The sequence below is a fragment of the Mustelus asterias genome, chromosome 18 (assembly GCF_964213995.1).
Source record: "Mustelus asterias chromosome 18, sMusAst1.hap1.1, whole genome shotgun sequence".
Lineage (NCBI taxonomy): Eukaryota > Metazoa > Chordata > Chondrichthyes > Carcharhiniformes > Triakidae > Mustelus > Mustelus asterias.
Window position 1 is genome coordinate 57429316 of NC_135818.1, and position 22500 is coordinate 57451815.

The 22500-nt window shown below is 42.6% G+C and overlaps 1 protein-coding gene across 1 annotated transcript; it reads left to right on the forward strand.

Annotated features, from left to right (window-relative positions):
• The first annotated feature begins 3 nt into the window (after positions 1-3).
• Positions 4-22454, forward strand: coa8 (cytochrome c oxidase assembly factor 8). Its single transcript, XM_078234065.1, has 5 exons — positions 4-246; positions 2475-2672; positions 10800-10863; positions 21462-21552; positions 22207-22454. The coding sequence occupies exons 1-5, from the start codon at positions 76-78 to the stop codon at positions 22307-22309; spliced, it is 627 nt and encodes a 208-aa protein (XP_078090191.1). The 5' UTR covers positions 4-75; the 3' UTR covers positions 22310-22454.
• Positions 22455-22500: the final 46 nt, after the last annotated feature.

Here is a 22500-nt window from a genome sequence, read left to right on the forward strand (position 1 = left end):
GTTGCCTCATTGCCGTAAAATGTGACGGGTCTGGAGAAGGCAGAGGGGGTTTTTTTTCCCTCACTTGTCGCTGCGATGACCTGTCGGTCGAAGCCTCAGCTGCTATGTCTCGGAAAGGTGCTGTGGGGAAGAGTAATACACGGCGCTCGGGTAAAAGGAGCTGAAGCGGAGAAATGCGCCTCGTTGACAGGAAGGTGCTGTCCAATGTCGAACCGCGCCGCTGATCAGAGTGAAAATGGTGCCGAGGTAAACGAGGAAACTTTCAACCATCTTTCAGTCTCTGGGATAACTTGGGTGAACACAGTAAGGAGTCTCACAATACCAGGTTAAAGTCCAACAGGTTTATTTGGTAGCAAACGCCACTAGCTTTCGGAGCGCTGCTCCTTCGTCAGGTGAGTGGGAGATCTGCTAACAAACAGGGCATACAGAGACACAAACTCAATTTACAGAATAATGAATAATGATTGGAATGCGAGTCTTTACAGCTAATCAAGTCTTAAAGGTACAGACCATGTTGGGTGGCACAGTGGTTAGCACTGCTGCCTCACAGTGCCAGGGACCCGGGTTCGATTCCCGGCATAGGTCACTGCCTGTGCGGAGTCTGCACGTTCTCCCCAAGTCTGCATGGGTTTCCTCCGGGTGCTCCGGTTTCCTCCCACAGTCCGAAAGGGTGCAGGTTAGGTGCATTGGCCGTGCTAAATTTTCCCTCAGTGAACCCGAACAGGTGCCGGAGTGTGGCCTCTTTTAAGGTCAAACCAAATAAACAAACTCAAATTAAATCGGGACAAAGTAAAAGGGGCAGCTCCCCAAAAGGAGGGGGAACAGCCCGAACAAAAATCAAAGTACAAAGGAAATTTAAAAACATCAAATCATAGTGTGATTATTAGGGTCGATAACGCCCCCCAACCCCTGCGGTGCCCAACGGGTGCGGAAGGCACCAACTGTGCCCATGGACACCGCATGCTCCCTCTCCAGAGACACCTGGCCACTAATGTAGCCGCGGTAGAGGGGCTGACAGTCAGGATGGACGGCCCCCTTGATCGCCCGCTGCCTGGACCTGTAAATGGTGCGTTTCGCCAGGCCCAGGAGCAGGTTCATGAGGAAGTCAGCATCCCGACCCGCCCCTCTCCGCACCAGGTGTGTGCCGGAGTGTGGAGACTAGGGGATTTTCACAGTAACTTCATTGCAGTGTTAATGTAAGCCTACTTGTGACACTGTTAAATAAACTTTAATACAATAAATGAACTGCCACTGTAGTTTGACTCTTATTCGCCCCTTGGATCTGCCCCTTTCTACTTAAAATGAATAAAATACTTATATTTTCCTTCGTAAACTGTGTCAACAAGAATTTGAATTATGAACCCAGATCTGTGTCGGATACTAAGCAGCACTGCTACAGGAGTGGATAGCATAGAAAAGTTTTCGTCACAGCACAAGCTCATTAGTTGGCAGATTCACACACATACATCGCCAGCTCATGGTGATTAAAGCAAAATACTGTGGATGTTGGAAGTCTGAAACAAAACAAAAAATGTTGAATAAACTCAACAGGTTTGGCAGAACCTGGAGAGAAAAATAGAAGTCTATTGTGTGGCAATGTATCAAATGCCTTTTGGAAGTCAGTGTACCTCACATCAACTTTGAAAGCAATTTTGGAGAGTTAATAGCAATTGCTAATACTATGTTTAAGCTGTTTCAATTTTGTTTAAAACAAAGAGGACAACTAATCATCCATAATCATGGCTTGTCTAAACTCCATAAAAACTGTCACCATTCTGCTTCCACATGGTAAACAAAAATCAATTCATCTGTGATCTTCCACAAGAGAACCTCTTACTGATTTCAGCCTGAGTTTTTGTTTGGGGTTCTTGTATTCAGCCTGGTGGAAAAGTTCTGGAGTTCATACTATTGATAAATGCTTTGCTAAAGTGACTGTGTACAACTCCTACATAGAAGGACATCTGGTATCCACTGTACCTACATATTCATGGAATCACAGAATCCTACAGTGCAGGAGAAGGCCATTCGGCCCATCAAATCCACATCGACAACAATCTCACCCAGGCCCTATCCCCATAACCCCACGCATTTACCCTAGCTAGTCCCCCTGACACTATGGGGCAATTTAGTATGGCTAATCCACCTAAGCCGCACATTTTTGGACTGTGGGAGAAAACCGGAGCACCTGGAGGAAATCCACACAGACACGGGGCGAACATGCAACTCCACACAGACAGTGACCCAAGTCGGGAATCGAACCTGGGTCCCTAGCAGTGCTAACCACTGTGCCACCGTGCTGCATATTCAAGTGTCATATATGAAGCATCAAAGATCTGTCAATTTCCAGACAAATGTTCATGAAATGTGCATTGTGGCTGCAATATGTGTGGTCTTAAAGTCTGAACTGTTTTAACTCTAACTTGAAGAAAAATGTTAATTTTTTAATGACCTAATCTGAAATTATTCTTTTTCAGACATCACATTTTCAGCCTCCTGCAGACTCGCACCATGACTGGGTTGGCCCTCCAGATAGATTTTCAAACCTAAGACCTATAAAGTTTTATTCACGAAAGAATGAATCCAAACTGGAACAGCAGCTGAGGAATTTGAGGATAGGCACACAGAATTGGAATCAGAAATTTTGGTCTGATCAGAACATAACTTTCAACAAGGTGGGTATTATGAGCTGTTTAAGCATGCACTTATTACAGGTACTGTTTGGCAGTCTTCCCATTATTTACATAGGATGTATGATACGGAAATAGATCATCCAGCCTAACATGCCAGTGTTTACGATCCACTCGAGCCTCTTCCTATCTTTCCTCATTTAAATCTATCAGTGTAACGCTCTTTTCACATCTTTGTGCTGGATTTCAAATCTTGCTGGTTTTTGGAGAAAAAAATTGGAACCTTATTCAACTAAAAGGAGACACATAAAATGAAGTGATTGAGTTTTTTAAATTAATGTTTGAAATATCAATACATAATGTTAGAAAAAAAGGTAAGTAAGGCAGATGCGTATGCTGTGTTGGATTCAAAGTACAGGTCAGGCAGATCGGGCCAAGCAAGTTTGGGCCAAGCGTTGCTTGGAGCGCGGGAAAAGACTGGCGCAGAAAGCCAATAACTAGTCCAGTGTGCTAATGCAGCACTATCCATTTTTGGATAGCCAGATTTTAGACACTGTACCTGTACTACCTCACATTTATCTGAATGAAATTAATTTGCTCATTAGAATGCTGATGTGCAAGCTTATTAATGGTCCCCTGAAATATATTGCAATCTTCAGAATTGACTATTCCATCACATGCACGCACACGCATCATTCATGTAGATTGTGACCGGCAGTGGTTCCAACATTGATTCTTGTGGAACATCACTTCTGTGACTCCACATATCTACCCTTTACTCTCTGCTTTCTGCCTTGAAACCAGTTAATAATCCATTCTGCCACTTGTCCCCGACTCCTCATGCGCTGACCTTATTCATTAGGCTATTATGAGGCATTTTATCAATAACCTTCTGAAAGTCCAGATAAATTGCATCTACTGCATTACCATAATCTCTCTGTTACCTCATCAAAAAATCCAATAAGGTTGGTCTCGCAGGATCTTCCCTTTTGAAATCCATGCTAACTTCATATTTGATATTATATATCTTTTTTCTGGATATTCTATTCTTTCCTTTAGTAGGGATTCCGTTGTTTTTCCTGCCACCGGTGTTAAGCCGACTGGCCGATAATTCTCTGGGCATATTTGACCCCCTTCTTAAATAGAGGAATCCTGTTAGCTATCTGTCAGTTCTCTGGCACTTCACCCTTTTCTAACAAATTATTAAATATGTATAGAAATGCCTCTACTGTTTCTTTCCTGGATTTTTAAAACATAATGTGGAGGTGCCGGCGTTGGACTGGGGTAAACACAGTAAGAAGTCTCACAACACCAGGTTAAAGTCCAACAGGTTTATTTGATAGCACAAGCCACTAGCTTTTGGAGCACAGCTCCTTCATCAGGTAAGTGGGTGTTCTGTTCGCAAACAGGGCATATAAAGACACACACTCAATTGTAAATTGTAAATTGAGTTTGTGTCTTTATATGCCCTGTTTGTGAACAGAACTCCCACTTACCTGATGAAGGAGCAGCGCTCCGAAAGCTAGTGGCTTTTGCTACCAAATAAACCTGTTGGACTTTAACCTGGTGTTGTGAGACTTCTTACGGTTTTTAAAACATACACAGATGCCATCCATCCAAACTAGGGGTTTAATTTATTCAATGTTTAGTTAATTAAGTGCATCCTCATTTTTATTTAAATACACTTATATCATTGTTCTTCTCATCATTCATTGTCATGTTTCGGGTTATCCTGTCTACCCCTGAATGGTCCTATTCCCATCACAGCCTTCCTTTTTTGTTCCCATAGAATCTCTACAGTGCAGAAGGAGGCCATTCGGCCCATTGAGTCTGCACCAGCCACAGTCCCACCCCAGGCCCTATTCCCGTAATCCCACATATTTACCCTGCTAATCCCTAACATTAGGGTCAATTTAGCATGGCCAATCCACCTAACCTGCACATCTTTGGACTGTGGGAGGAAACCGGAGCACCCGGAGGAAACCCACGCAGACGCAAGGAGAATGTGCAAACTCCACACAGACAGTGACCCAAGGCCGGAATTGAACCCGGGTTCCTGGCGCTGTGAGGCAGCAGTGCTAACCACTGTGCTACCCTATTATTGTTGCACCAGTACAATATTTTATTATTTGTTTTGCGTTCTTTGATATCAATAGTACTCTATGATCTGAGAAATCAGCATTGATCAGTCAAACAACCAAAAACTGGAACAGAGGACTTAGGAGTTGGTGTCAGTCATTTGGCTCTTTGAGCCTGCTCCGCCATTCAATAAAATCATGGCTGATCTGATTGTGGTCTCAACTCCACCTTCCTGGCTGCCCCTAGACTCATTTGTCTATCAAAAATCTAACTCAGCATTGAATAAACTCAATGGCCAGCATCCATTGCCTTCTGGGGAAGAGAATTCTACAGAATAATGACTCTGAGAGAAAAATAGTTCTCTTCATCTCTGTCTTCAAAGGGAGACCTTTTATTTTTAAACTGTGTCCCCTAGTTCTAGTCTCTCCCGCAAGAAGAAACAACCTCCTGGTATCCACCCTATCAAGTCCCCTTGAGATCTTATATTTCTCAAAAACATCATCTCATTATTCTAAACTTCATTGGGCATTGTGTAGAGGATTATAAGAAGCAAAGGACTTGATCATGTCAGTTAGAACTTGCAATTGTTCTACTTCTAAAATAATGGGGGCGATTCTCCCAGCCTGCTGCAGTCCTCTAGCAGCACGACGGGCCAAGAGACAGCAGCGGAGGTCGGTTAGTCAGCTCCCCACTGGGCGCCTCGTCCTCCGCGTGTCTCCAGCTCCAAAATTTTTGGAGTAATCAGATCCGTGCCAGAAAGCGGCGTGGAACTGATGTAAATATTGAAATCGTGAGTACCCTATCATTAGCGGGCCCGGGACTGAAGTCTCTTGGGTCCGCTAGCATCTCCAGCATACACCAGTTACAGCCAAGGGATGTGTTACGTTGCACTCAAATAAACTGACATTCTGTCCTATATGCCCTTTGAATTTAAAAAGAAAAAAAACTAGATTTCTTATTGTGAACGTCAGTACCAAATGTTTGGTAAACTGACCATTCCTGCATTAAGAGTATGTGAAGCTATGTTCACAATTTGTAGAACATTACAGCGCAGTGCAGGCCCTTCGGCCCTCGATGTTGCGCCGACCTGTGAAACCAATCTAAAGCCCATCTAACCTACACTATTCCAATATAATCCATATGTTTATCCAATGACCATTTAAATGTCCTTAATGTTGGCGAGTCCACTACTGTTGCAGGCAGGGCATTCCACGCCCTTACTACTCTCTGAGTAAAGAACCTACCTCTGACATCTGTCCTATATCTATCGCCCCTCAATTTAAAGCTATGTCCCCTCATGCTAGCCATCACCATCCGAGGAAAAAGGCTCTCACTGTCCACCCTATCTAATCCTCTGATCATCTTGTATGCCTCTATTAAGTCACCTCTTAACCATTACTACCTCATTATTTCCTAATTTTAAAAATCTTTGGACTGCAAATACTTTTCTTGTCATATTTACTCCCTATGCCATTATATTGCCTCTCAGAGAGACATTTAGGTCCACTTTATAGTGAATGGGTAATGTTGTAAAATCTCCTTTACCAATCTATTTCCGATTCTAGATGTCACTGCCAACTTTCTCTCTCACCTACTTCTGTTTGTTAACCTGAACTGTCTTCTGCACTACAATTAAAATTAAAATGATTTTAAAACAATTACAAGCTGATCTAAAATAATACATTTGCAACATATTTATGTTCGTGTATTTTGATGCCTCCTATTCCTCCAAATTCCTGGTGCTTTAGCACTGCACGTAATTAACTAACCTGCTGCAATCACCATTGCTACATGACACATATCAGGAAGTAGTAAAATCTGTAAATTGATACGACTCTGTTTATTCTGAAGGGAATCATTTGTTGTCTCATAATTTTGCCATATTCTTCCAATGTAGATAATTATCATGCCACTATTGCAGCAAATGGCTGCTTGTGGTCCATTAAAAAAATAAAGAAATAACTTGAACCATTTAAAGCCTGAAAATTGAATTTATTATTTTGTTTTGATAAGAATTTGGTGACTTGTTTCCAAATATTGGCACCACCTAAAATCGTTGCTCATAAAATCTTAGAAATATTGATTTTAGAACCTGTAAATTTATTTTACTCTGTCCACTTCTGTGGGAGTTCAAATGTTTCTGCCTCATTTCATCTCCATATTCTCTTTTTGTGCAATATTAAATGGTTAAATTGCATGTACATGCATACACAGTATATCTTTGAACAACTAGTCGCAAATTCTACATTTAATGATTGCAGAGTAGATATTTTTCAGGAAGTTATAAACCAGTGTTACCAGATCTGGGATGCTGGGACCTTCCTCCTTCACTTTACTGACAAAAATTAAATGCAACAATGACCCAAATCTTGTATTTCATCTCCCGTCTTCTGAGTACAGCAAATCACTCCAGTGCTACCAAAACCAAGAACCACTACTATGCAACTAATTACACTCCCCACGCTGCATCTAGGGACACTCTGGGATACAATCTCTGAGAATGCACCATGGGACATTCACATGCTCAAGATGGAAGCTGGGAGGGAATTTAATTGTGTAAGTGATCCAGTTTGGACAGTTATTTCTATGGGAAATGAGAAATTCTGATAGAAGAGTTGGGCATCTGGATCTGTGCATTTCTTTCCAACTGACTCCAGAGGAAGAGACATGATTATCAGGTTTACAATCTTTGTATCAATAGTAAATACTCAGCACAATGAGAGTGTACTTACATTGCACTTACCGAAGTGGGGCTCAAGTTTATTTCAATATATTTTTCACTTTTTCCTCAATGTTCTCAACTTTCCCTAGCTGCTCCCAAAAAAAACCCCTCCCGAACTGCCATCTTCTTAGTTTAGATAGAAAAGAGCACTGATTGTACTTGATCAGTTCCCTCAGCTGTTTGTATTTGCCACGGCTTGCAGTCTTTTCAAATATGATGACCTACATGTTGGAAAAAGTCTGAATTTTCTGTATTGTGTGATTCCTCTTTAAGAACAAAGTGGACCTGGGGACATCTTTTGTTTTTTTTACAAAAGCTTGGTTCGAGGGATGACTTCCAATAGATTGCAATGCGGTAGCTGCTCTGTTACATATGAATCCCTGAGTCAGAATCAGGTCGTCTACGAATATTTTAGCACCACATTCCCAACGAACATGCTGTGTGTTAACAGGAGAGAGGCGGCGCCCATCCGGCCGCACTCCAGCCCTGAATCGAGCGGCACTCTGCACCGACCAGAGTCGGCTATCCCAAACCAATCAGTGATCCGCAACACTAGGGTGTCGTTACTTTTAGGCGGGATTCTGACTTAGAGGCGTTCAGTCATAATCCCACAGATTGTAGCTTCGCACCATTGGCTCCTCAGCCAAGCACACACACCAAATGTCCAAACCTGCGGTTCCCCTTGTACTGAGCAGGATTACTATTGCAACAACACTTTGTAATCATCAGTAGGGTAAAACTAACCTGTCTCACAACGGTTTAAACCTAGCTCACGTTCCCTTTTAGTGGGTGAACAATCCAACGCTTGGTGAATTCTGCTTCACAATGATAGGAAGAACCGACATCGAAGGATCGCTATGAACGCTTGACTGCCACAAGCCAGGTATCCCTGTGGTAACTTTTCTGACACCTCCCGCTTAAAACCCAAAAGGTCAGAAGGATCGTGAGGCCCCGTTTTCACGGTCTGTATTCGTACTGAAAATCCAGATCAAGCGAGCTTTTGCCCTTCTGCCCCACAGGAGGTTTCTGTCCTCCCTGAGCTCGCCTTAGGAAAAGTGGACTGGGGAGTATTTTGAAAAAGGGTTAATTGATTTCCTGATTATGACATAATTAGTTTCCAAGAAATGCTCTGCCCAGGTGACCTTGATGTCATGGGGATGAACAGGTAAGAAGCAAAGCATAAATAGAAAGATAATTGCAGTGGGTCAAGCCTTTTTTTTCTGTTTCACTGTTTAGAATTTGTGCAAAGAGAAGACAAGTATGGCTGTTTCTGAATGGAACAGTTTTCTGTTTGGCAATCTTTTAACAGATCCTGGTGTTGAATAATATCTCTGAGAATAGAGCAGAGACTGTTATGGTATGTGTTATACAGTTGGAAAGGACAGAATACTGATGGCAGGAAGTACGAGGGATTGAGGAGTGGACAATAACCAATACTCCTGTTGAAGTGGTGCCTGAGCCCACCAGAGGGGAGTTTTCATTCTGTTGTTGACGTAGAGATTCCTTCCTTGTTTTAAAAAAAAGTTATTAGTCTCATAAAAACTTTTTGTTGCTTACATTTCTTCCATTGCTATTGATCTAGTCCTAGTGACGAAGGTGATTGATGAGGGGAGGGCAGTGGATGTTGTCTACATGGACTTCAGTAAGGCCTTTGACAAGGTCCCTCACGGCAGACTGGTGCAGAAGGTGAAGTCGCATGGGATCAGAGGTGAGCTGGCAAGGTGGATACAAAACTGGCTCGGTCAAAGAAGACAGAGGGTAGCAGTGGAAGGGTGTGTTTCTGAATGGAGGGCTGTGACAAGTGGTGTTCCTCAGGGATCAGTGCTGGGACCGTTGCTGTTTGTAATATATATATAAATGATTTGGAGGAAAATGTAACTGGATTGATTAGTAAGTTTGCAGACGACACAAAGGTTGGTGGATTTGTGGATAGCGATGAGGACCATCAGAGGATACAGCAGGATATAGATCAGTAGGAGACTTGGGCGGAAAGATGGCAGATGGAGTTTAATTCGGACAAACGTGAGGTAATGTATTTTGGAAGGTCTAATACAGATAGGAAATATACAGTAAATGGCAGAACCCTTAGATCCCTTTGCTCCTGAGTGTACAGGTACACGGGTCACTGAAAGTGGCAATGCAGGTGGAGAAGGTAGTCAAGGCGGCATACGGCATGCTTGCCTTCATCGGCCGGGGTATTGAGTTTAAAAATTGGCAAGTCATGTTGACGCTTTATAGAACCTTATTGAGGCCGCACTTGGAATATAGTGTTCAATTCTGGTCATCACACTACCAGAAGGATCTGGAGGCTTTGGAGAGGGTACAGAAAAGATTTATCAGGATCTTGCCTGGTATGGAGGGCATTAGCTATGAGGAGAGGTTGGAGAAACTTGGTTTGTTCTCACTGGAGTGACGGAGGTTGAGGGGAGACCTGGTAGAAGTCTACAAGATTATGAGAAACATGGACAGACTGGATAGTCAGAAACTTTTTCCCAGGGTGGAAGAGTCAATTACTAGGGGGCACAGGTTTAAGGGGCAAGGCTTAAAGGAGATGTACGAGGCAGATTTTTTACAGAGTAGTGGGTGCCTGGAACACGTTGCCGGGGAAGGTAGTGGAAGCGGATACGGTAGTGACTTTTAAGGGGCATCTTGACAAGTACATGAATGAGATGGGAATAGAGGGATTCTATTCCTCTATTAATAGGGGGTTTTAGTTAAGTCAGGCAGCATGGTCGGTGCAGGCTTGGAGGGCCAAAGGACCTGTTCCTGTGCTGTAATTTTCTTTGTTCTTTGGATAGCTGCCGTGTCATTTATACTGTAAAACACTCTTTCTGCATGGATTACCTTATTTTCATATTTGATTATTTGGACAATTTACATTTGGTAACCACTTATATTTGTAAAGCACCAAGCTACCATTGTTTACTTATTCTGAAATACTGGTTTTGAACCATTCATGTTTCATCAAGGTTTATGCAGTACTGTACTTATAATATTCCCAATGCTAATGTATTGTAAGTGAGTTTTCTACGTAGTTGTATGTGTAAGCACAGTTCACAGCCCCAAAACTTCACCCATTCATGATTTAGACAACTAAACTCTCATCTTTCCCACTTAGAAAATGTGCACTGTGCATATGCCAACTCAGCACATGTGTAAGGTCCCTGTTTGCAAATTCATAGTTTGGGAATTTGCAGGAATGGAACCCCCATGGACAGCAGGAGTTGACTGCACACAATATTCTATATTGACTCTTTACAAGTACAAATTTTGAGGGATATCACTGCTAAATTCAAAATTTGATGTAATTGCAAAAGCTCTGGGCTATATAGCTGTCTGCATTTTGTAAAATGTTATTCACTACTTTCCAGGAGAGAGAGAACTTCATACACTCCAGCTTAAAGGCAAAAGGAATGGGATTAAGAGATGAGGAAGGTGAGTAAACTATTCTAATTTTCAATTTCAATTAGGTGCCTTGATAGGTTTTAATTAATGTGTCCAATTGTAAGTACTGCATCCTTAAGTAGAACTTCTATTGTGAAGGAAGAAGATGTGCATTGAACTTAATTATATCAGTATTGCTGAAAAAAGAGGCATGCTGTCAAAGCTTTTTGACTGGGACTTATCAGGTTAGACACAAGAATGCCAAATTTTAAAAGGTAACAACAGTTTACGCTGCATGTGAAAACTGGTGCTAATTGGTTGCCCAAGTCAACTCTTGATTGATTGAGACGTTGTCATGGCAAATCCACCAGGCAGCTATTGTCCTCCATGCTTTTGTTTATTCGAAGAAGGTGCAATGTCTGGACATATTCCTTTTGCCTACAGAGGATAGGTTCCTGCATATGACTATATGTAGCTTTCAGCAAGCATAACTGAGCTACATTATGAGCCCGACTGATAATGTTAAATTGGTTGTTCATTTAATTAGCACACTTGGAATTGTTCAGCAAATAGTGCCCAACTGCAGGATCACACCTGATGTTAGACATTATGTTCTGAATCTTGCAAGTTTTAGTTATATATGGTCAAAACACAGTGTAGTTAAAAAGCTGGATGCTAGTCTGTAGTTTGGTAAGGAATGGTGATACATTTTTAAGTCTGGATGGTGAGTGGCCTGGAGGGGAACTTCCAGGTGGTGGTGTTCCCAGCTATCGATTGCTCTTGTCCCTAGTGGTCGTGGGTTTAGAAGGTGCTGCCTAATGAGCCTTGGTGAGCTCATGGTGTAGGAAGTAACATATTGGCTTTTATTGAAAATTAGCTCGGAAACAGAGAGCTGGTATAAATGAGTTTTTTTCTGGTTGGTAAGATATGATGAGTGGTGTGCCACAGGGATCAGTGCTAATGCTTCAACTTTACAATTTATATAAATGACTTGGATGAAAAGACTGAAGGTATGGTTGTTAAATTTGCTGATGACACAAGGATAGTAAACACTGCTGCCACTATTTGTTGGTGGTGGAGGGAGTGAATGTTTGTGGAAGGGGTACCAATCAAGCAGCTACTTTGTCCTGGATGGTGTTGACCGTCTTGAGTGTTGTTGGGACTGCACTTATCCAGGCAATTGGAGAGTATATATACACCATAAGGCAACACGCTCCTCACTTGTGTCTAGTAGATGGTGGACAGACTTTTGGGAGTTAGGAGGTGAGTTATACACTACAGGATTCCCAACCTCTGATCTGCTCATGTAACCTGAATATTTATATGGTTAGTCCAATTCATTTTCAGGTCAACGGTAACATCCAGGATGTTATTAGTGCAGGATTCAGCTATGGTAATGCCATTGAATTTCAAGGTTAGATTCTCTCTTGTTGGAGATGGTCATTACCTGACACTTGTAGGGTCCAAATGTTACTTGCCACTTGTCAGCCCAAGCTTGGATATTGTCCAGGTCTTGTTGCATTTGGGCATGGACTGCTTCAGTATCTGAGGAGTCGCAAATGGTATTGAACATTGTGCAGAGATTAGTGAACGTTCCCCCCCTTCTGATCTTATAATTGAGGGGAGGTCATTAATGAAGCAGCTGAAGATAGTTGGGCCTAGGATATTATCCTGAGGAACTCCCACAGTGATGTCCCGGGAATTGCAGTGACTGACTTCCAAAACCACAATCGTCTTCCTTTGTGCCAGGTATGACTCCAACCAGTGGAAGGTTTTCCCCCTAATTCCCATTGACTCCAATTTTGCTCCTTAATGCCACACTCAGTCAAATGCTGTCTTGATGTCAAGGGCAGTCAATTTCACCTCACCTCTGGAATTCAGCTGTTTTGTCCATGAACCAAGGCTGTAGTGAGGTCAGGAGCTGAGTCACCCTGGCGGAACCCAAACTGAGCATCAGTGAGCAGATTATTGCTAAGCAAGTGCCACTTGATAGCGCTATTGATGACCCCTTTCATCACTTTACTGATGGTTGAAAGTAGACTGTTGGGGCATTAATTGGCCACGTTGGATTTGTCCTGTTTCTTGTGTACAGGACATACCTGAGCAATTTTCCACATTGCCGGCGAGATGTCAGTTTTGTAGCTATACTGGAACAGCTTGGCTAGAGACACGGTAAGTTCTGCAGCATAAGCCTATAGCATAACTATTGTCAAAGTATTGTCAGGGCTCACAGTATACACAGCAAGCAACCTTTGCAAAAGCGAAGGAATCATTCAATGTGTATGGAATACTCACTTAAAACTGATCCACTGGAGCAAGCTGAGAGGGGTGATTGAAGGCAGCAGTGCTGGTGAGAGATTAATTGAATTGTTTATTTATTTAATTAGTCAGCTAGTGTGTGTATTTTTTTGGCCTTTACTTTAACAGCAGTTTTTCAAGTTTAAAGTGAAAACTAGAAGTGGGCAGCAAAGGAGTCTGGGAAGGGTTTTTATTTTAACTTTAAAAGTCAGTTACCTGGGAGGTTCCCCCTCATTGATCCACTGGAGCAAGCTGAGAGGGGTGATTGAAGGCAGCAGTGCTGGTGAGAGATTAATTGAATTGTTTATTTATTTAATTAGTCAGCTAGTGTGTGTATTTTTTTGGCCTTTACTTTAACAGCAGTTTTTCAAGTTTAAAGTGAAAACTAGAAGTGGGCAGCAAAGGAGTCTGGGAAGGGTTTTTATTTTAACTTTAAAAGTCAGTTACCTGGGAGGTTCCCCCTCATTGATCCACTGGAGCAAGCTGAGAGGGGTGATTGAAGGCAGCAGTGCTGGTGAGAGATTAATTGAATTGTTTATTTATTTAATTAGTCAGCTAGTGTGTGTATTTTTTTGGCCTTTACTTTAACAGCAGTTTTTCAAGTTTAAAGTGAAAACTAGAAGTGGGCAGCAAAGGAGTCTGGGAAGGGTTTTTATTTTAACTTTAAAAGTCAGTTACCTGGGAGGTTCCCCCTCATTGATCCACTGGAGCAAGCTGAGAGGGGTGATTGAAGGCAGCAGTGCTGGTGAGAGATTAATTGAATTGTTTATTTATTTAATTAGTCAGCTAGTGTGTGTATTTTTTTGGCCTTTACTTTAACAGCAATTTTTCAAGTTTAAAGTGAAAACTAGAAGTGGGCAGCAAAGGAGTCTGGGAAGGGTTTTTTAAGCGCGTGAAGTATAAAAGGTAGGCTGCAGTATACAGCGGGCAGTGTCGGGAGCGGGCAGTGGAGTGTGTGGGAAGCAGAGTGTGAGCTATAAGACTTTGGCTCACAGGGCTTAGGCTGAAAGGGCGAGTAGGGGTGAGTTGAATTCATTTTTGCACTTTCTACCTGGTACTGGCAAGGTATCTAGAGGGGATGGGTGTGCAGGCAGTGCAATGTTCCTCTTGCACTATGTTTGAGGTGAGGGACGACGACAGTGTCCCTACTGATTACACCTGTGGGAAGTGCACCCATCTGCAGCTCCTCCAAAACCGCGTTAGGGAACTGGAGCTGGAGTTGGATGAACTTAGAATCATCAGGGACGCAGAGATGGCCATAGACAGAAGCTTTAGGGATACAGTTACTCCGAGGATTGAAAACAGATGGGTGACGGTGAGAGGGGCTGGGAGGAAGCAGTCCGTGCAGGGATCCCCGGTGGTCGTTCCCCTTAGCAACAAGTATTCCGCTTTGGATACGGTTGAGGGGGATGACATACCAGTGGGGAGCCGCAGTGAGAGGATCTCCAGCACTGTGTCCGTCTCTGTGGCTCGGGAGGGAAAGGGGGAGAGCGGGAGGGCGATAGTTATTGGGGACTCGTTAGTTAGAGGGATAGATAGGAGGTTCTGTGGCAGCAAAAGAGACTCACGGATGGTATGTTGCCTACCGGATGCCAAGGTCCGTGATGTCTCAGACCGTGTTTTCCAGATTCTGAAGGGGGAGGGGAAACAGTCACAAGTCGTGGTGCACATTGGTACCAATGACATAGGTAAGAGAAGGGACGGGGATTTAAAGCAGGAATTTCTGGAGCTGGGCTGGAAGCTGAGAGCCAAGACGAAACATGTGGTCATCTCTGGTACGTTGCCGGTACCACGTGATAGCGAGTTGAGGAACAGGGAGAGAGTGCAGTTAAATATGTGGTTGCAGGGATGGTGTAGGAGGGAGGGTTTCAGATACGTGGATAATTGGAACACGTTCTGGGGAAGGTGGGACCTGTACAAACAGGACGGGGTGCACCTGAACCAGAGGGGCACCAATATCCTCGGAGGGAAATTTGTTACGGCTCTTCAGGGGGGTTTAAACTAATTTGTCAGGGGAGTGGGAAAGGGAGTTGTAGTCCAGAAGTCAGTGAGGGTGGTGAGGTATTGGGGAAGGTATCAGGGTCAAGGGTGGGTACTGGTAGACAGGAAGGTGGGTTGAAGTGTGTCTACTTCAATGCAAGGAGCATCCGGAACAAGGTAGATGAACTTGGGGCGTGGATTGGTACTTGGGACTACGATGTTGTGGCCATTACGGAGACGTGGGCAGAACAAGGACAGGAATGGTTGTTGGACGTTCCGGGGTATAGATGTTTCAGTAAGTGTAGGGAAGCTGGTAAAAGAGGTGGAGGAGTGGCATTGTTAATCAAGGATAGTTTAACGGCTGCGGAAAGGCACTTCGTGGGGGATCTGCACACTGAGGTAATATGGGCTGAAGTTAGAAATAGGAAAGGAGCGGTCACGTTGCTAGGAGTTTACTATAGGCCCCCAAATAGTAATAGAGATGTGGAGGAAGAAATTGCTAAGCAGATTATGGATATGTGTGGGGGTCACAGGGTAGTTGTCATGGGGGACTTTAACTTTCCAAATATTGATTGGAACCTTTGTAGGTCAAATAGTTTGGATGGGGCAGTTTTTGTGCAGTGTGTGCGGGAGGGTTTCCTGACACAATATGTGGATGGGCCGACTAGAGGTGAGGCCACATTGGATTTGGTACTGGGAAATGAACCGGGCCAAGTGTTAGATTTGGTTGTGGGAGAGCAATTTGGAGATAGTGACCACAATTCGGTGTCTTTTGTTATTGCAATGGAGAGGGATAGGGCCGTACGGCAGGGCAAGGTTTACAATTGGGGGAGGGGTAATTATGATGCGATTAGGCAAGAATTAGGGGGCATAAGTTGGGAACAGAAACTGTCAGAGAAAGGAACTAATGAAAAGTGGAACTTTTTCAAGGAACAAATACTGGATGTCCTTGATAGGTATGTTCCTGTCAGGCAGGGAGGAAATGGCCGAGTGAGGGAACCATGGTTCACAAAAGAGGTGGAATGTCTTGTGAAAAGGAAGAGGGAAGCTTATGTAGGGATGAGGAAACAAGGTTCAGATGGCTCGATTGAGGGTTACAAGTTAGCAAGGAATGAGCTGAAAAAGGGGCTGAGGAGAGCTAGGAGGGGACATGAGAAGTCCTTGGCGGGTCGGATCAAGGAAAACCCCAAGGCTTTTTACTCTTATGTGAGGAATAAAAGAATGACCAGGGTGAGGTTAGGGCCGGTCAAGGACAGTAGTGGGAACTTGTGTATGGAGTCAGTAGAGATAGGCGAGGTGATGAATGAATACTTTTCTTCAGTGTTCACCAAGGAGAGGGGCCATGTTTTTGAGGAAGAGAAGGTGTTACAGGCTAATAGGCTGGAGGAAATAGATGTTCGGAGGGAGGATGTCTTGGCAGTTTTGAATAAACTGAAGGTCGATAAGTCCCCTGGGCCTGATGAAATGTATCCTAGAATTCTGTGGGAGGCAAGGGATGAGATTGCAGAGCCTTTGGCGTTGATCTTTGGGTCCTCGCTGTCCACGGGGATGGAGAATGGCGAATGTTGTTCCTCTGTTTAAGAAAGGGAATAGAAATGACCCTGGTAATTATAGACCGGTTAGTCTTACTTCGGTGGTTGGTAAATTGATGGAAAGGGTCCTTAGGGATGGGATTTACGACCATTTAGAAAGATGCGGATTAATCCGAGATAGTCAGCACGGATTCGTGAAGGGCAAGTCGTGCCTCACAAATTTGATAGAATTTTTTGAGGAGGTAACTAAGTGTGTTGATGAAGGTAGGGCAGTTGATGTCATATACATGGATTTTAGTAAGGCGTTTGATAAGGTCCCCCATGGTCGGCTTATGATGAAAGTGAGGAGGTGTGGGATAGAGGGAAAGTTGGCCGATTGGATAGGTAACTGGCTGTCTGACCGAAGACAGAGGGTGGTGGTCGATGGAAAATTTTCGGATTGGAGGCAGGTTGCTAGCGGTGTGCCGCAGGGATCAGTGCTTGGTCCTCTGCTCTTTGTGATTTTTATTAATGACTTAGAGGAGGGGGCTGAAGGGTGGATCAGTAAATTTGCTGATGACACCAAGATTGGTGGAGTAGTGGATGAGGTGGAGGGCTGTTGTAGGCTGCAAAGAGACATAGATAGGATGCAAAGCTGGGCTGAAAAATGGCAAATGGAGTTTAACCCTGATAAATGTGAGGTGATTCATTTTGGTAGGACTAATTTAAATGTGGATTACAGGGTCAAAGGTAGGGTTCTGAAGACTGTGGAGGAACAGAGAGATCTTGGGGTCCATATCCACAGATCTCTAAAGGTTGCCAGTCAAGTGGATAGAGCTGTGAAGAAGGCCTATAGTGTGTTAGCTTTTATTAACAGGGGGTTGGAGTTTAAGAGCCGTGGGGTTATGCTGCAACTGTACAGGACCTTGGTGAGACCACATTTGGAATATTGTGTGCAGTTCTGGTCACCTCACTATAAGAAGGATGTGGAAGCGCTGGAAAGAGTGCAGAGGAGATTTACCAGGATGCTGCCTGGTTTGGAGCGTAGGTCATATGAGGAAAGGTTGAGGGAGCTAGGGCTGTTCTCTCTGGAGCGGAGGAGGCTGAGGGGAGACTTAATAGAGGTGTATAAAATGATGAAGGGGATAGATAGAGTGAACGTTCAAAGACTATTTCCTCGGGTGGATGGAGCTATTACAAGGGGGCATAACTATAGGGTTCGTGGTGGGATATACAGGACGGATATCAGAGGTAGGTTCTTTACGCAGAGAGTGGTTGGGGTGTGGAATGGACTGCCTGCAGTGATAGTGGAGTCAGACACTTTAGGAACATTTAAGCGGTTATTGGATAGGCACATGGAGCACACCAGGATGATAGGGAGTGGGATAGCTTGATCTTGGTTTAAGATAAAGCTCGGCACAACATCGTGGGCCGAAGGGCCTGTTCTGTGCTGTACTGTTCTATGTTCTATTTTAACTGGTTGTACTTAACCATTTGGCCAATTTATGATGTGTGGAACCAGTCATAGATAAGATAGGGCATAATGGAAGGTTACTTTTGTGTGTCTTGGGCAGTCCGTACATGTGTGGACATGGTGAACCATGATTATGAATCCTATATGTACACCCTCTCATGCAAGTGTAACAAAAGTTTTTGTAACTTGCTTTTGAACAGGTGAAGCATGTGGTCATGCTTGGTGGATACAAATTTTGTTGGGTCATTGAGAACAGTGTGCATTTTGACAATATAGCCACGCTTCTTTAGGATAATAATCCCAGATCATTTCTCGAACTTTCAAATATGTATGTCTAGGTTAGCCTTGAATGTGAAAATGCAGCATGAGAACAATGCCATGTCCATGTGCACATTTGATATTGCCAGCCTACTCTGTAATGTGCTGCTCAAGGAAGCCAGAGACATTTGCGCCGCATCACAATATCATGGCAATCTAGACACGCCATCATGTCCTGAATCTATATTAATTGATCCTACGAACGTGGCAACTCGCACAGTTGAATTCTGCTTTAATGACACTAGTAGATTGTGTTGCCATGAGATCCCATCAAGGGCCAGGTCTCACTAACATTTTCGTCGCTTTCTATGAGGAAACCCGTTTTTGATGGAATGACCCCTAACCTTCTACTCTCGCATATTTCTGATACATAGATGACACGTTTGCGATATTTGAATCTGCAACTGCCTTTAAAAGTTTCCTTACACATTTTAATGTGCTCCATCTGCACTCAAATTCAGCTTTAAAATGGAGCTCCATTCCCTTGACATGCTAGATGAGAAATCTGCTCATGCATTCTCTGCTCCAGCCTACTGCAAACCCACCTTTGCTGGTCAGTATATGTGCTGGGATTCCTACAGCACCACACACTACAAAATTGGCCTTATCTACAATTTTGTAAATAAGGACTGCTCACTGTGCAAGCTTGACGCTGAAATGGGGTGCATCAAAGCTATCCTGTGAGCTAGTGTCAACCCTGTGTATTGCTGTATATGAATTTCAATCTTCCACTCACTTTCAGATCTTCCGCTCACCTGGCGAAGGAGCAGCGCTCCGAAAGCTAGTGGCGTTTGCTACCAAATAAACCTGTTGGACTTTAACCTGGTGTTGTTAGACTCCTTACTGTGTTTACCCTAGTCCAATGCCGGCATCTCCACATTATGAATTTCAATGCCAGTGTGATGCCAGGTAGGTAGGCCATATGTCCCAGTAACGTGCAGATCGTATCAAACAGCATGTCTCTTTGGCTAAAAGCAAAATACTGTGGATGCTGGAATCTGAAACAAAAACAGAAAATGCTGGGAAATTTCAGCAGGTCTGACAGCATCTGTGGAGAGAGAATAGAGCCAACATTTTGAGTCTGGATGACTCTTTGTCAGAGCTTCAGTAAATGAGTGCAAGATCAGGATCTTCGACAGCTTGTCTCTTTTTCAGCAGTATTCAAGTTCTGTGCTACCAAGTGATTATAAATTATATCACTGAAGATAAGGTGCTGTACAAGGTTGGGTTGAATGACTGATGGGTAAATCCATATCTATGGCTTTTCACATTTGTAAATTTCTATATTTTTCAGTCACATGCAGATTATTTGAATTGCTGCAGATCGTTCAGTTGCAAACCCTGTTCATGCATTTCTGGCATAAACATTGGGACCTAATTTGGGCAGTAATAGCTCTTAGTGGAAAATATGTGGGGGACTAATATGTGAGCCCGCAACATTTTGGTATTGTGGAGGTTGGACTCTTTGACGTGCAGTAACCCATTTTGATCATCTTTGTGCTTTTGGACCGCATTAACTCCAATACCAAGAATTTGTTTTGCTGTCTGGTAACAGGCTGTAACTTTGTACAACATTGAAACATTGGCCACCCACCTTAGTTTTTTTTTAAAAAACACTTTTAAAAATTTTAGGTTATCCCTATTTCCTTTTTAGAGTTCTCACCGGCAATCCACCCTGCAAATCTTTTTCAAGTGATGTTCTGTAGCTAGCCACCAGGAGGTGTGCAAGAGCGTCCTGATTATATTCTGTGCTTTCTCCCTGTGGAGTAATGTTGTGTCTCTACTCAGCAGTTGTGATTTTTTTTTTCACATCTATTGGGAATTCCAGACACCAGTGATTACACCCAGGACACAACTGAAATTAAGTATCTTTTTAAGCATTAATGGGGGTGGTGGTGGTTGTGGTGGTGGGTGGGGGGGGGGAGGAGAAGTATACCATTTAAATTGAATTGTCACTAATAAGGAATATTTTTCACAAAGCTGAAAATGTTAAATACATGAGATTTAGCAGTTACAAAACAATCCTTTTTCTATTATGATGCTTCAGTTTAAGTACAAATTTTACAGAGCAGACAACTGTCATTTTCCAGCAATGTGATGAATTTAGGTATCTATTGTATTGCACCAGAGTGAAAGAACATGGAGTCAAAAATTGGGCTAGTTGTCCTGTGTTTTATCATGTGTAAGAAGTCTCACAACACCAGGTTAAAAGTCCAACAGGTTTATTTGGTAGCAAATACCATAAGCTTTCGGAGCGCTGCTCCTTCGTCAGATGGAATGGAAATGTGCTCTCAAACAGTGCACAGAGACACAACATCAAGTTACAGAATACTGATTAGAATGCGAATCCCTAAAGCCAGCCAGGTCTTAAAGGTACAGACAATGTGGGTGGAGGGAGTGTTAAACACAGGTACCTATTATTGTCTACCTGATGCGCTGCAGGAAAGGATGTCCTGAGGCATGGTACATTGGGGAAACCATGCAGACGCCACGACAACGGACGAATGAACACCGCTCGACATCATTTTATCATGTGTGCCAGCTGTGCAACTGGATTGATCTACTCTAATCTTATTCCTCTGTCCTTTCCACACATCCATATATATCCACACCTGTAATATATATATTCCTCTTTTTCAAATAATTGTGTAGTTTCTGACTTGATCATTTACAATGAAGCAATAATAAACCTGTTTCAAAACATATCATCTTAACAAAAATAAGAGAATGCTTATCTTCATACTCAGTGACGTGAGAAGAAAATTGTAAGAATTTTAATGAAATGGCTAATCAGACAAAAGTTGCTCATTTGCTATTTTCAATTGGAAAAAAAATGTCCTGACACCTAAAATGGAATAGTGTGAATTGAAACAGTTTATCTTTTTGTATGTCTTTGTTTGTGTTTAATAAAATGATCAGCTAAGAATAAATGATAAATGTTTCTAGTTGCTAAATGTCTGTGGAATGCTTTTTACTCATCAAGGCAGTTAAGTTTCATAACCGCTTACCATGAAATCACATATACTACACAATGATTATGATTTTAATTGATCATTTTAAATTTTCAGGGAGAAAATACACTCTGAGTGCAGAAGAGATGGCTGAATTTTATAAGGAATTCCTTGAAACAAACTACAAAAAGCATGTGAACTACAATAAGTAAGTAAACCTACCGATTTGTTTTTTAAAATAGTGTGTGTAATGTAATTGCTGGATCGAGTTTATGAAGGAGGATAATAGACTATATTGAAATATAATTCCAGGGCACAAGGAATAATGTTACTGTAATCAATCATTCGGTGATTATATATAGGTGTATCTATAGTGATTAAAATAAATAACCCCTGTCTTCACAACCTACATGTACCCATCAATATTAAAGCCTGCCCCATAAATCTGAAAGCCTCGGCATATTTCGTAAGTAGAGCATTTCTGTAGTATTGTAAGGTTACATTCCAGAGTGAAGAATAAAACTGACCAGGAATTGTAAGGAAGCCCATTTCTTCTGTCCAGGTGTCCCACCAGAAGTAAATTGTGCTGAGGTGAACAATAATCATGTGGAAATAAATAGAGGTCAATAAAATAGGTTTTAAAGTTTGAGACTCTGTTCAAAGTTCTTCATTTTAACCCCACCGTAATCATGATGTTATTATTGTTGACAGGTTATAAGTAAAAATATTTGTGCACCACAAAGGCAGAAAGGATTGTTCAGAATTGTATTTACTCCACAGTTTACTGCCGAAATTATGTGTAACATACTGAGTGTTGTCTAACAAGTGACTATATATATTTTTTCCATATTCCTTCAATCAGGGAATGGTACAAACGTAATTTTACAATCACGTGGTTGATGGGTCGAGCAATGCTGCAAAGTGCCTGGAGAAAATGGAGGTGGAGAAAGGAAGTCAGACAATGAAGACTTGGTTCTGTGAATAGTCTAAATGGACTTAAACACTCGGCCTTGAAATCTAACTTTGCCATCAAGCTATTTAAATGTAGTTTTAACTTTAGCATCACACAGGATGAATCATTTACAGAATTATTATTAAAGTATATCTTTTAAAATACTTGAGTATGTATTTTTGTTTCAAGCTCTATATTTGTTCA